This window comes from Pygocentrus nattereri, chromosome 29 (genome assembly GCF_015220715.1).
Source record: "Pygocentrus nattereri isolate fPygNat1 chromosome 29, fPygNat1.pri, whole genome shotgun sequence".
In the NCBI taxonomy this organism is placed as follows: Eukaryota; Metazoa; Chordata; class Actinopteri; order Characiformes; family Serrasalmidae; genus Pygocentrus; species Pygocentrus nattereri.
This window is the reverse complement of record NC_051239.1, coordinates 789,960-803,572: the sequence shown is the minus strand read 5'-3', so window position 1 is coordinate 803,572 and position 13,613 is coordinate 789,960. Positions and strand designations below refer to the sequence as shown.

Here is a 13,613-nt window from a genome sequence, read left to right as displayed (position 1 = left end):
CTACATACTCACTTCCTGGGATGGGCTTCCACTTGGCGCGGTTAACAATTCCCAGACCACGTGTGGGGTCGTCGGTATGACAGCCACCCCGGAAAATGTTGGTCATCGTTCGATGAGTGGAGGCATAAGATATGGCCAGCCAGCGGAACAACGACTGGTCCTCGACCATCCTGATCTCCTCCTCTGCTTCCCCATCTCCATATGTGCCCTCCCTGTCGCCCTCTGGATAACCCTCCTGATACCCTTCATGGTAGCCCTCATGATACCCTTCAGAGTGACCTTCAGGGTAGTACCCTTGGTTCTCCTGATGATACTCTTGGTTCTCCTGATGGTACTCCTGGTGCTCTTGATGGTACCCTTGGTTCTCTTCATGGTACCCTTGGTTCTCTTCATGGTACCCATGGTTCTCTTGATGGTACCCTTGGTTCTCTTGATGGTACCCATAATTTTCCTGGTGGTAGCCATAGTTCTCTTGATTGTAACCATGGGGGTCTGGGTTGTATCCATAGCTCTCCCGATGGTACCCAATGTGGAGGTAAGGGTTGGGTTCCTCTTCCTCCTCCTCCTCGTACTGGCGCTTGTAGCGTTTTGCCCTAGGATTTAGCCTCTTCTCCCGTTCCTCAGACTCCTTGGTGAGTCGTCGCATATCGAAGGGGTACGTAACCATCCGCTCACCTCCTTGCAAGTTTGCTCCCAGAACAAACGGGTGGCTTTCCATCCAGGAGATGAGGGCCCTGGTCTCCACAACAACCTAAGGTCAGAAGCAACTAAGGTTATTGCTCCGTTTTTCATTACAGCTGTTTCACAACACTGTCTAGTCCAGGGGTCAACAATGTGTGGCTCCAGATCCACATCCAGCTCTTCTACTGCCCTGTTGCAGCTCCACAGCTGCATCAGATTAGTAGCTAAAATAAAATAATGCTCCTTTACAGTAAAATAAAGCTCTGCTGATCCTTCAACACAGTTTAACAGTAAATGGTCTTAAACGCTGGAGTTAATGTAGAACTGCTGATTCACCCTTTAACCCTGAAGATGGTGTACTGGTCACCATAGCAACACAGACAACAGTCTCACCAAGATAGTAGCTATGAAATGGCAAAGAGAGAGATTTAAGACGGACATAGATAATTTGGAGACGAATGGACTGATTAGTGTTTATAATCAGTCCAGCTGGTTTCTTGATACGTTTAATCTGAACCAAGAAACACAAACGTTTCCAGGCTGGAGTCAGCTCTTGTTCGAATTTTTTCATTCCACCTTAAATGGTGCAGCAGTTACATTCTGGCACCTCAGGAAGATTTAATGTGGAACAGGAAAATTCTAACAAAAAGCTGGAGAATGAGAAGCCTCGTAAAAATCAACCACTGAGAGACATTTTACAATAAACTGTTCTACTTTTGAGGAAAAGTTTCCTGCTGGAGATGTGAGAAAAGCAGCTGAGCTAAAGCTTAAAGCAGAGCAAAGTCAGTTTGCATTTTTGTTTATATTTAATATCCTGTGACATACTGAGACATATTTACAGCCAAGATGGTAAAATGGACATAAAACGTTGTGGCTCCCAAAGTGGTTTGATTTTTGCTGAAAGGACAAAACGGCTCTTCTTAACATTTGGGTTGTGACCCCTGGTCTAGTCAAAAGTAGAATTTAATAAAGTTATATTTCTATCAAAATAGGCCTTGTTAGAAATACGGTATTCAGCATGTCAGTTATCTGGAGTATGTTACTCTATGTTCTTTAGAATATGCCTCGTATTCCCTGTAAATGTTCTCTTACAGGTCCGTTTTCCGCCAGGTAGCCCTCAGGAATAGGCACGTGGTGATTTGGGGTCAGTTTGGGCACCATGCCCTTGTCCTCTGCATCCCAGAACACGTTAGTGAGGTCTGGAAAGTTCTGGAAGATGTCAGCGCCATCTTCAGTCCAGTGACCCAGTGTCCAGCTGCCCAGCTCCGAACCCTGAGACGCACAGATTGGTGGTGAAGCTTAACTGAAGTTTTCAAAAGCAAAAGCTCAAAGTTCCTTAAAGACCTGATAGCCAATAAAGACTAAATGTTAGACTGACTCATTTTTATTTGCTACCTGAGAATAAAACTGTGCCTTAACAGCGGATTATGAGTAATAACAGACTCAAAAAACAGGATAAATTCAGAGACACAAAGACTCGGATGCAGAAAGATGACGATAGGTAGGCACTGCATACTCTCTCAAAGGCTTTTGCGTGGCCATCAGGGTTGACTGAGGGAACAAGGTGGATGCGTGTTCCGTCCACCAGGCGGCGCACTCGCGGGTTGCCATCCTTGTACTCCCTGCACAGGTACTGCATGAGAAACAGCAGGAGCTCTCGGCCCAGAGCCTCGTTACCGTGGTAACCAGCTGTGTAGCGGAACTCCGGCTCGCCTGGACAGAGAGGGAACAGGTGGGTTTGGGCCATAAACCTTCAGGACTTTTACAGCATGGCCTTAGCTGTTAATTGAACTAGTGGCATCAGGAATATGAATGTTTTCAGCATTTTAAATATGCAAGAGTGTCAGAAAATCATAGCGATTCCATAAATTTACATTATCACCTGCAGGCACTTCAGAATTCTCTCCGAAGCTTTCTAAGGTTATTCAACTTGTAGTGTTGAGTTTGAAGAAAGCAAATTATTCATCTGAATATTTTACATTCAGAAGCCACATAGCAATTCCATAAGTTTATATAATAATCTGCAGGTATCTCAAACGTTATAAAGTGCTAGCAGTATCTGCTTCATACCTGCCTTATTATTTTTTTTCACTGAAGAGCCTGAAGTTACACTCTGGTACCATTTAAGGCAGAGCAGCAAAATTAGAACAAGAAGGTTGTGAATGAGAAGCGATTTCAGCCTCGTACAAATCTAACGTTGAGAGATATTTTACAATAAACTGTTCTACTTTTGTGGAAAAGTTTCCTGCTGGAGATGTGAGAAACGTTTCTTGCTAGAGATGTGAGAAAAGTTTCTTTCTAGAGAGATGCAAGAAAAGTTTCCTGCTGGAGATGCAAGAAAAGTTCCCTGCTGGAGATGCAAGAAAAGTTTCCTGCTGGAGATGTGAGAAAAGTTTCCTGCTGGAGATGTGAGAAAAGTTTCTTTCTAGAGAGATGCAAGAAAAGTTTCCTGCTGGAGATGCAAGAAAAGTTCCCTGCTGGAGATGTGAGAAAAGTTTCCTGCTGGAGATGTGTCCACTCTCTAAGACTCAGTCTAACTGTTCTGTTTGTAGAGTTCCTCACCTATCTCGTGAATCCCAGGTTTATCTGAGATTTCCATGGCGTAAAGCTCCCGACCTTGGGAGCTGTTGCCCAGGCTGTACAATCTGGTGATGTAGGGACACTCGTCTGAAACAGACTTCATAAACTGTAACAACAAAAAACAGATAATTACTTAACATCAACCTATTAAACTCTAAAAACCTTCAACACTGTTTCTCACTCATAACCGCACAACTCATATTAGTTCACAGAACAGTTCACTGTAATATAATCCTCAAGATTAATGACGATATAAGAAACCCTGAGTTGAAGGGACTCCTCTTATAAACGAAACTGGTTGAAAATCTTGATGAGAATCCTTGATTTGCACTTTTTGTATTATTATTACACACACAGAGATAAGGCATAACATCCTGACCACCTCCTTGTTTCTACGCTCACTGTCCACTGTATCAGCTCCACTGACCGTACAGTTTCACTCTGTAGTTCTACAGTTACAGACTGTAGTCCATCTGTTTCTCTGATACTCTGTTACCCTGTTCTTCAGTGGTCAGGACCCCCATGGACCCTCACAGAGCAGGTGCTATTTGGGTGGTGGGTCATTCTCAGCACTGCAGTAACACTGATGTGGTGGTGGCGTGTTACTGTGTGTTGCGCTGGTGCGAGTGGATCAGACACAGCAGTGCAGCTGGAGTTTTTAAACACTGTGTCCACTCACTGTCCACTCTATTAGACACTCCTACATTGTCGGTCCACCTTGTAGATGTAAAGTCAGAGACGACAGCTCATCTGCTGCTGCACAGTTTGTGTTGGTCATCCTCTAGTCCTTCATCAGTGGTCACAGGACGCTGCCCACTGGACGCTACCCACTGGACGCTTTTGGCTGGATATTTTTGGTTGGTGGACTGTTTTCGGTCCAGCAGCGACGCTGAGGCATTTAAAAACTCCAGCAGCACTGCTGTGTCTGATCCACTCAGACCAGCACAACACACACTAACACACCACCACCACATCAGTGTTACTGCAGTGCTGAGAATGACCCACCACCCAAACAGTACCTGCTCTGTGAGGGTCCATGGGGGTCCTGACCACTGAAGAACAGGGTAACAGAGTATCAGAGAAACAGATGGACAGTGAGTGTAGAAACAAGCAGGTGGTCAGAACATCATGCCTGATCTGTGTCCTCCCCACAGCGAATTCTCTGGCCACCTCACCTTCTCCATGTCCTCGTAGCTGTGGTGTCTGTAGTCCAGGTCATCTTTAGCTATCACCTCATTCTGACTCTGGTACTGGCTCTGGGGATCTGAGTGACGGGAAGAACATCAATCACAAATGCCTGCATTATTATCGGTGTCTTTATTATTACAGTCACTATTATTTCTCACAGTTATTAGAATGATTTCTCACTCATAGCTTAAAGTTAAGGTCAAAGGTTCTAAACTCCTCTGGCGGCAGTGCTCAGTTCAGTAGTGTTCACTGAAAGCTGAAGTTAAAGGAATAAAACATGGACCTTCTTCAGACTTGACAATCCCTGGACAATTATGCAACTGAGGAGTAGTAGTAGTATTAGTGGTAGTATTAGTACTACTATTAGTATTAGTATTATTATTATTAAAATGACGCATTATTGATTTTCCAAGTGATAATAACACCGTTTCCAGGAAACGTGCTTAAATATGATATTTGTCTGCTATTTTTACAAACAATTTCTATTTATTTGCCAAGTTGAACATACAACATGTATATAACATATACATAAAAACAATATTTTTCTATATTGTACATAAACATACATTATATAAGGTTCCATAACTTTTTGCACAGGCCACATTTTATGTTTTTTTTACAGCATTTTAAGTTCCACCTACAGTAACTGTTCATTAAGATGTGCAGTAGTGTGCTCTCTGCAGAGGATGTGTTCACTTGTTTATACTCAGCGAAACATGCGATTTGACTAGAGGCGCCCAAACTTTTGCTCACAGCTGTCATTTATTCACATCAAAACAAACCTGTTCATACAGAATGTTAACCAAATGTAAAAATGTAATTCCTTGCCTGACTGATATTAAGTCACCCTTATTAGTCCCACAGCGGGGAAATTTCAAATCCGCAATTTGATGCATATGTGCAGTGAAACACCACATACACACTAGTGAGTACACACACTAGGGGGCAGTGAGCACACTTGCCCAGAGTGGTGGGCAGCCCTATCCGCAGCACCCGGGAAGCAGTTGGGGGTTAGGTGTCTTGCTCAAGGGCACCTCAAGTCATGTCGGTTGCAAGGCTGGTTCCTTAACCTCCAGCCCACGACTGCTCACAAACTGCCCACTATGTCATAATTAAGTAATGTGGATCAAAAATATCGCTGCAGTCGAAAACCTCCTATCTCCATTTTTGTCGTTTTTCAGTTTTTGACATAATTTGAACATACGCATAGTCCTATATATTGTCTGTTAATTCCACGATGAATGGACCAACAGAAATGACCTAAAATTACTTGGAAAAAAACTCTGGTTCCATTGACTTACATTAAAAGTAAAGAAGGTTTTTACCTTCTGCTGTAAAGTTACAATTTTGGAGATGCGAGGTTTTGATCTGACAACAGCGATTTATTAAAATGACACTAATAACACAAAACTTCTAACAGTGGCAGATGATAAAACCGTATTAGTAATCGCAGCATTAATAGCATCACTATGATCATCAGTAATATTATGTATGCATGTGCCTGTATTATTAGTTGTATTATACACATTTCGGCCATTATGTGCAGCTTGAAAGCATCAACTACAGGAAGCAACTGAAGGTCAAAGGTGGTCTCAGCTCACCAGGCAGAGGGCAGCCCATGACCTCCATCCTCATGCACATGGTGCCGTTCCAGCTTTGGGGCAGGATGCGGATGTAGCGCGCCACCATGGGCTCCACGAACTGGGAAATCGCTGGAGTGTGTTTATCATTGTTCCCAAAGAACAGCTGAAAAAAGAGCGGGAGTTCAGGAGCAGGTGGATGAGTAGATGTAGATGTTTTAACGCAAGAAAGATTTTAAAAACTGTCTATTTACGCCGATCAGGCACCTCCTTGTTTCTACACTCGTCATTTTTATCAGCTCCACTGACCGTATAGCTGCACTCTGTAGTTCTACAGTTACAGACTGTAGTCCATCTGATTCTCTGATACTCTGTTACCCTGTTCTTCAGTGGTCAGGACCCCCATGGACCCTCACAGAGCAGGTACTGTTTGGGTGGTGGGTCATTCTCAGCACTGCAGTAACACTGACGTGGTGGTGGTGTGTTAGTGTGTGTTGCACTGGTCTGAGTGGATCAGACACAGCAGTTCTGCTGGAGTTTTAAACACCTCAGTGTTGCTGCTGGACTGAGAATAGTCCACCAACCAAAAATATCCAGCCAGCAGCGTCCTGTGGGCAGCATCCTGTGGGCAGCGTCCTGTGGGCAGCGTCCTGTGACCACTGATGAAGGACTAGAGGATGACCAACACAAACTGTGCAGCAGCAGATGAGCTGTCGTCTCTGACTTTACATCTACAAGGTGGACCGACAAGGTAGGAGTGTCTAATAGAGTGGACAGTGAGTGGACACGGCTCTGCTGTGGCTGATCCACTCATACCAGCACATAAGTGAGGGTCCTGTGAGGGTCCATGGGGGTCCTGACCACTGAAGAACAGGGTAACAGAGTATCAGAGAAACAGATGGACTACAGTCTGTAACTGTAGAACTACAGAGTGCAGCTATACAGTAAGTGGAGCTGATAAACTGGACAACGAGCTTAGAAACGGGGAGGCGGTCAGAATGTTACGCCTGATATGTGTATATTGTTTAATGTCCTCTTTTTTCATTACTTACATGATTTTCACTGCTGTTGTTGCACTAATTTGAAACACAAAGTCGAACATTTCTAACCAGGGATGGAAATTTGCAGATGTTTGTTTTGTTTGTCTGACATATATGCGCTGGCTGACTCCTCTGGCGGCAGTGCTCAGTTCAGTAGTGTTCACTGAAAGCTTAAGTGAAGTTAAAGGAATAAAACATGGTCCTTCTTCAGACTTGACAATCCCTGGACTGCCTTTGTTTTTTCCTACAGTCGATGATTATGCCATTGAACACGAGTGGGACTGTGTTAATATCACAGTTCTATGAACATAATGCATTTTCAACCAATCAGATTGGGTGCTTGAAGCAAACTGCGTACGACAGACGCTGCAGAGTTATGAAACAAGCAGTGGTGGACGATTAACAAGGATCTAGGAACCTACCCACTCCGAGTATCCATCATGAAGAACCGTCCATTCTCTACTGTCGTTGCTGAAGGCCACGTAGTATGAAGTCACATAGTCGTTTCTAAAAGCAAATACATATATTAGCTGTACGTTTCCCTTACGTGTTTACAGGACAAGCCCAGACCTCCTCGTTATTAGATATACGGCTAACAGGGTAATTTAATTTAAACAGGGTTTCCAGAATCCATCTTTCTTTCAAACTGGCCTACATGCACATTTTGTAAATCAGCACAGAACTTTAAACTGTGCTTCTACAGGGAGATTCACTTGAAAGAGGCCCCGAATATTCTGTAATAACTCTCTCTAGGACGAATCAATCTGAACCAAACCACATGCAATGAGCTCCTCAGTATATGGAGCTTCAAACAAGTCGGGATGCCCCTGCGTCAGAGCGATGAGGTAGGTGCCGGACAGCCGTCACAACATTTAACCTCCGTTTGTAACTTCTGGGTGCAGACCACCCCTGGTACCCCTTCATGTGTCATGCATGTAATGCAGTCGATTACACACATGTTAAAGTATGTAGCGTATTTCTTTGGTTCCGACTGCTCCATCCTGACGGGAGCTACACCAGAATATCCAGGGCCTCTTTCGAGTGAATCTCCCTGCAAATTTGCTTCTATAATTTCCTATAATTTTAGTGTTACAAATTCTACCAGGTAGCCTGAACTGCAGGTTTGATGGACAACAGAAATTAAGCCAGTTCTTTCACTAAGCAATGTAGTGCATTAAGACTAAGCATTCATAGAATTCAGCTGATGTGTGCGGTCATATATGCGTGTATGGATTAACTTTCAATGACTTAAAACAAGGATCAACCAATCCGATTTTAGAACCGGAACTATCTGTTGTGTGTTTGGTATTTCAGTTGACATCAGGACCAAGAAAACTCTTTGTGTACTGGCTATACTGTCTGGCGCCACTCCTTAGGTGTAGCCATACTGATGGCCATGCTTGGAGGTTCATGGGAGATGCACACCATTTAGAAAAGGTACTTGTTTTGTTTTTGTTTCTTTAACCCAATTTAATAGTCTCCAATTCCACCCACTAGTCAGGACTCCCCCAGTCACAACGACAGGAGGGTGAAGGCCTGCACAGGCTTCCTCCGAGACCTGTGAAGCACCTACTCATCTTTTTGATCTGACACTCACGCAATGTCATGGTATGGTGCTGAGTGATGAGGGAGAAGGGGACCATCCTACCCACCCAGAGAGCAAGGCCAATTGTGCCCACCCTGCAGGGTCAGTGTCATTCTGTGGTTCTTCCCTGGTGTTAAATAAACTTCTCATGGTGGAACTCGTGTCTCGATCTACACGACAAATAAAGATTTTCATTCAGCATGTCTCACTCTATGGGATCGTCTCGGCCCTGTGTGATGACTCCGGTGAATTCTGTGAGTGTCCGAGCGTCCAGTTCAATCCAGTGGACTTTGTCGTCTTGGTTACCGCACCAAGCCCCTCCGTTCATATCGTCCTCATCTCCAGACGCCTGTTCAGGCAAAGTCAGCGAGAAACGAGCAAACATTCATACTTAAAATGAGGCTGAATACTGTAGTGCAGTGCTTCTCAGCTCAGGCCTCGGGGGCCATTCTAGTGGTTCCACATCATTCCTCTGACCAAATATGTTGGGAACTGGGATAGAATATAATGTGGAACAGCCAGGTGGGTCCCAAGCACTGAGGTGATAAGCACTGCTGAAGTCAGTGAAGTCTCAGCATGATCACTGTTTATTTACCTGAATATTAAGGCGCGCTCTCTGAGGCCCGTAGCGATGATGGCTCATGGATGATGTCAGCAGCTGGTCAGCGTCCACACGATGAGACTCCATTCCCAGAGGAGGACAGACTGAACGAAAGAGGGATATTTTACATCACAACACACTTACTTACTTCTCAGAACCTTCCGGTATTACTGCCAAAACGAGAGCCTTCCAGAAACATCCAGTTCCAAACTTTCAGTCCAAACCACATTTTTGACATCAGGATGTTTTTTTTGACACATTTCTGTCATTTCTGACAAATTAGGATTGAACAATATGACAAAACATTACATATCAGAATAATTAAAGACATTTTGTTACACAATATACATCACGATATTTAGTTATCCTGAGATTTAAAAAGTTGGAACACAAAAAATAAGACGTCATCATTAATAAGGCACTCAAGAAAAGAAGTAACAAGAAGAGAATGAACAAACAAGGTAAATGACCTTATTAATTATTGAATACGGTTACAGTTTCTTATTTATTACTGTACAATATATATGATACTAAAGATTTAAAAAATCTAAGATAAGAAATATAAACTCTACCCTTCACATAAACTCTAGTCAGAAAAATGAACATTATTGTTAAGGGGCGGCAGGGAGCCGGACCCTAGTGCAGAGCAGAAAACCCGTGAGAAAGCGAATTTATTGAGGTATTGGGGTGTGAATTCGGTGATTGTGCACGTGGGAGTTGAGGCGGCTCAGACCGCCAGTGTACTGATGGGCGGGACGAGGAGTTACCGCTGCGCCACTGGGAAGCACAGGTGAAAATGGGAAAAACACCTCAACAAATGGGAAATAAAAGGTGGGGAAAGGGCAAAGAAAAGGGACGCTGAAAGCAGCTTAACCAACTGAAATCTTTAACCTGATGAAATCCACAATATTGTAGCATCCTGTGTTACGCTGCTCTTATGTGCCATCATGTCTCTGCCATGTGCCTTTGTTTGTTTTGGTTTCCAGCTTTATAGGTATCTCCAGAAAGGCATACTGTGACATAATTTATCATGCAAACGATAAAATGTTGTCAAGCATCAGACGTGTAGACCTAATCCTGTCATTACCGAACGTAAATAAAAAGTGAATTCATTGTGAAGCTATATAATTAATTACATACTTTAATAAAATAGCAGAAAAACAGTAACAGCCGTGAATTCCAAGGGTTGACCCCATACATGGCCAGGGCCCAAAGTTTAATTACACACTTCTATAACCTAAAGATAGCTCACTAAGGCCCTGTAGTGAATAATAAGCCTCAGTTCTTAATAAGCCTGTGATTTAAACGGGTTAATCAACACATCAGAGGGTATTTACTTAAAACGTGCGGTCAAAGAAATGGACGAAAGGGGTCCGGACAAGAAGCAGCAGATAAACAGGCTAATTCACGTGTCTGTCAGCAGCAGCGCAACATCCAAATCCCCACGTTCTGAGCGTTTGCCGTGATGAGCACACGTGTGACCCGTGGCTTCGAGAGTTTGCTGGGTGCTGTTTTGATTCAGAATGAAACCACTTTTATACATCTGGTCCTGGAATGTTTCAAAGTTCCCTTTGAAAAGAAACAGCTGTGGAATTGGGACACAGTTTTGGCCGGATATCGTCTGAATCAATCACTCAGAACGAACAAAAGCCTCAGTTGTACAGAGACACGGTCAGTACTGGGCAGTTTGCACGACCTCGCAGCTGCTTTGTCCTGAACCGGCTCTCTGGAGCGTGTCTCAGGTGATTACACCGGCGCTGGTTGGAGATTGGGAGAGTGTGACTTGGCTTGAATGGAAGGTCCACTTTAACAGGGTTTCCAAGGTTCTGCTAGAGGGAGATGAAGGATCGCTCCAATTCAGGACAGAAACAACAGCCAGACAACTGGAGCTTTAGCATCACATTACTTCTAGGTTCTTACACTCTGGGGCCTACAAATGACATAACGCTCGGCACCGGGCTCAAAAACAAGGCAGGACCCTTTACGTCAAGAGAAATACCTGAATAGAGGTGTAGTTTGGAGGAAAAATGCAATTTCACAGGTTCCCTCCTCAGCAGGAACCCTGCTGATCAGCCGAGACGTTTCACTTCAATACACTCTTAAAAGAGACGGTGCTTCAAGGGTTCTTTAGTGAAGAAAATGGTTCTATATAGAACTATAAACACTTAAAGAACCATTTGTGTGATTAAAGGGTTCTTTGCATCTTGAAATGGGGCTTCAGATTGATAGAGGATGTGCTGTATACTTCTATTCTTTGATAAGGTTCAATATTCTAGGTTATTATAGGTTCTATAGGGAAAATTTGCTCTTTTAGAATTTGTCCAGCAGGTTTCTTCTGAAGAAGAAGCCCCCAGTTTGGGGCAGTCATGGGCTGGAGGTCAGGGAACTGGCCCTTTGACCAGAAGGTCACTGGTTTGATCCCCAGCACCTACAGCCCATGACTGAGGTGTCCTTGAGCAAGACACCTAACCCCGAACTGCTCCCCGGGCGCTGCGGATTGGGCTGCCCCCCGCTCCGGGCAAGTGTGCTCACTGCCCCTTCACGGATGGGTTAAATGCGGAGGTGGAATTTCCCCGAATGTGGGGTTAAAAAAGTATCACTTAACTTATATAGCACCCAAAAGGGTTCTTCTGTGTTATGGTGTTAATCTTATCTTAGCTTATCAGCAGAACACTTTTGGTGCTATATAGAACCATCTATAACACATTATAAGAGCTCATAAGCTGTATTAGTCCGCTCTCAGTAAAGTGAGGCGTACTGGACTAAAGCCTCCTCCAGGGTTCAGACTGAGGCTTCTAGTTGAAGAATTTACTGAAGGATTTACTGAAACACTAAAACTGACAGCACAACATGTTATTAACACTACTTATAATGCATTATATTACCAATCCATAATGTAAAACAAACATGGCTATAAAGTGTATTCATTTGTATAACTATGTTTCTAAAGCCTTATGAATGCATTATAACATGCTATGAATGTGTTTATAGATGCTTACAAACGTGACAGTCATGGAAAGTGTTACCAACCCTTCCAAGCTTTCCGAGTTGCTGCCACCTGGAGGCCTGGATTTTTTTTATTCTTCTATTACTTCTCAGCTTCTTAACTCCGGCGCTAAACTCTGGACCCCAAACACGTCATGACTGTATAACTGCATTTCGGTTACGGGGGAAATTGAGCGCATGTGATCTTTGGCTCACTCTCGCTACTCACTCTTTGGCTCTTTGTAGACACGTGGGGGAGGTCTCTTAATCCTTCTGTCCCTCTCCTCCTCTTCCTCCAGCCTCCTCTGCTCCCTCTCTGAAAAGAAGGTCAGGACTGAAATATAATTACCATCGCATATTTCACCCCAACAGCTCAAAACATGGGTGTGCGGAGTCACTGGTGTCCTGATAAACGGTCACGGGTGTTGTCCAGCTCTGGCTCGGTCGCGGCATTTCCTTGGAACACATTGTCTATGGGGTGTGAGACGCTTGCCAAGCATAGCAAAGCTTGCAGAGGCCCCCAGGAATGCTAGATCTGGAGTCTCGGCTCCTCGATCCAGAAATGCAGTGATTTAATACAGATGCTACTATAGATTATCTCTGTTCCTTAAATGGTGTTTAAACTGGACTGATTCAGTGAGTAATCTCAACGCTAACTATCTACTGTGAAACTGCTGGGTTCATTCTGTAGTTGTGACTGTTCTGCTAGAAAAACCAGGATAGACCAGCATGTCTGATCACCAGTAAAACCAGCATACACCGGTCAGGCGTGACGTTCTGACCACCTCCTCGTTTCTACGCTCACTGTCCACTTTATCAGCTCCACTTACTGTATAGCTGCACTCTGTAGTTCTACAGTTCCAGACTGTAGTCCATCTGTTTCTCTGATACTCTGTTACCCTGTTCTTCAGTGGTCAGGACCCCCATGGACCCTCACAGAGCAGGTACTGTTTGGGTGGTGGGTCATTCTCAGCACTGCAGGAACACTGACATGGTGGTGTGTTAGTGTGTGTTGTGCTGGTACGAGGGGATCAAACAGTACCTGCTCTGTGAGGGTCCATGGGGGTCCTGACCACTGAAGAACGGGGTAACAGAGTATCAGAGAAACAGATGGACTACAGTTTTTTATTTTTCTCTAACATGAAATCACACACACCTTCCAAGCCGCTTATCCCTCTGGGTTGCAGGGGGCGCTGGAGCCTATCCCAGTTGTCATTGAGCGGAATGCAGGAATGTTTGGACTTTGGAGGAAACCCGCACAGACACGGGGGAACAAACTCCACACAGAAAGGACTCGAACCCAGCCTTGCGGCGACAGCGCTACCCACTGTGCCACCATGCTGACCCTCTAACATAACAAATTTAGTTCTGAT

General features: G+C 44.2%; 1 protein-coding gene and 1 non-coding gene across 3 annotated transcripts in view; one reads left to right on the top strand and one right to left on the bottom strand.

Annotated features, from left to right (window-relative positions):
- The window catches only part of si:ch1073-459j12.1 (inactive carboxypeptidase-like protein X2), a 51,627-nt gene that overhangs the window by 4,397 nt on the left and 33,617 nt on the right, over positions 1 to 13,613 (bottom strand). For both annotated transcript variants that reach the window (XM_037536291.1, XM_037536292.1), the window contains exons 10-19: positions 12,470 to 12,556; positions 9,250 to 9,359; positions 8,864 to 9,003; positions 7,492 to 7,576; positions 6,051 to 6,195; positions 4,437 to 4,525; positions 3,244 to 3,367; positions 2,198 to 2,394; positions 1,774 to 1,953; positions 13 to 751 (exon numbers count right to left, since the gene is read on the bottom strand). In XM_037536291.1, coding sequence (XP_037392188.1) covers positions 13 to 751; positions 1,774 to 1,953; positions 2,198 to 2,394; positions 3,244 to 3,367; positions 4,437 to 4,525; positions 6,051 to 6,195; positions 7,492 to 7,576; positions 8,864 to 9,003; positions 9,250 to 9,359; positions 12,470 to 12,556 — 1,896 coding nt within the window. The remainder of the gene's footprint in view (positions 1 to 12; positions 752 to 1,773; positions 1,954 to 2,197; positions 2,395 to 3,243; positions 3,368 to 4,436; positions 4,526 to 6,050; positions 6,196 to 7,491; positions 7,577 to 8,863; positions 9,004 to 9,249; positions 9,360 to 12,469; positions 12,557 to 13,613) is intronic.
- On the top strand, positions 11,552 to 11,607 carry LOC119262854. Its single transcript, XR_005129969.1, has one exon. It is a non-coding gene; the product is annotated as a U7 small nuclear RNA (small nuclear RNA).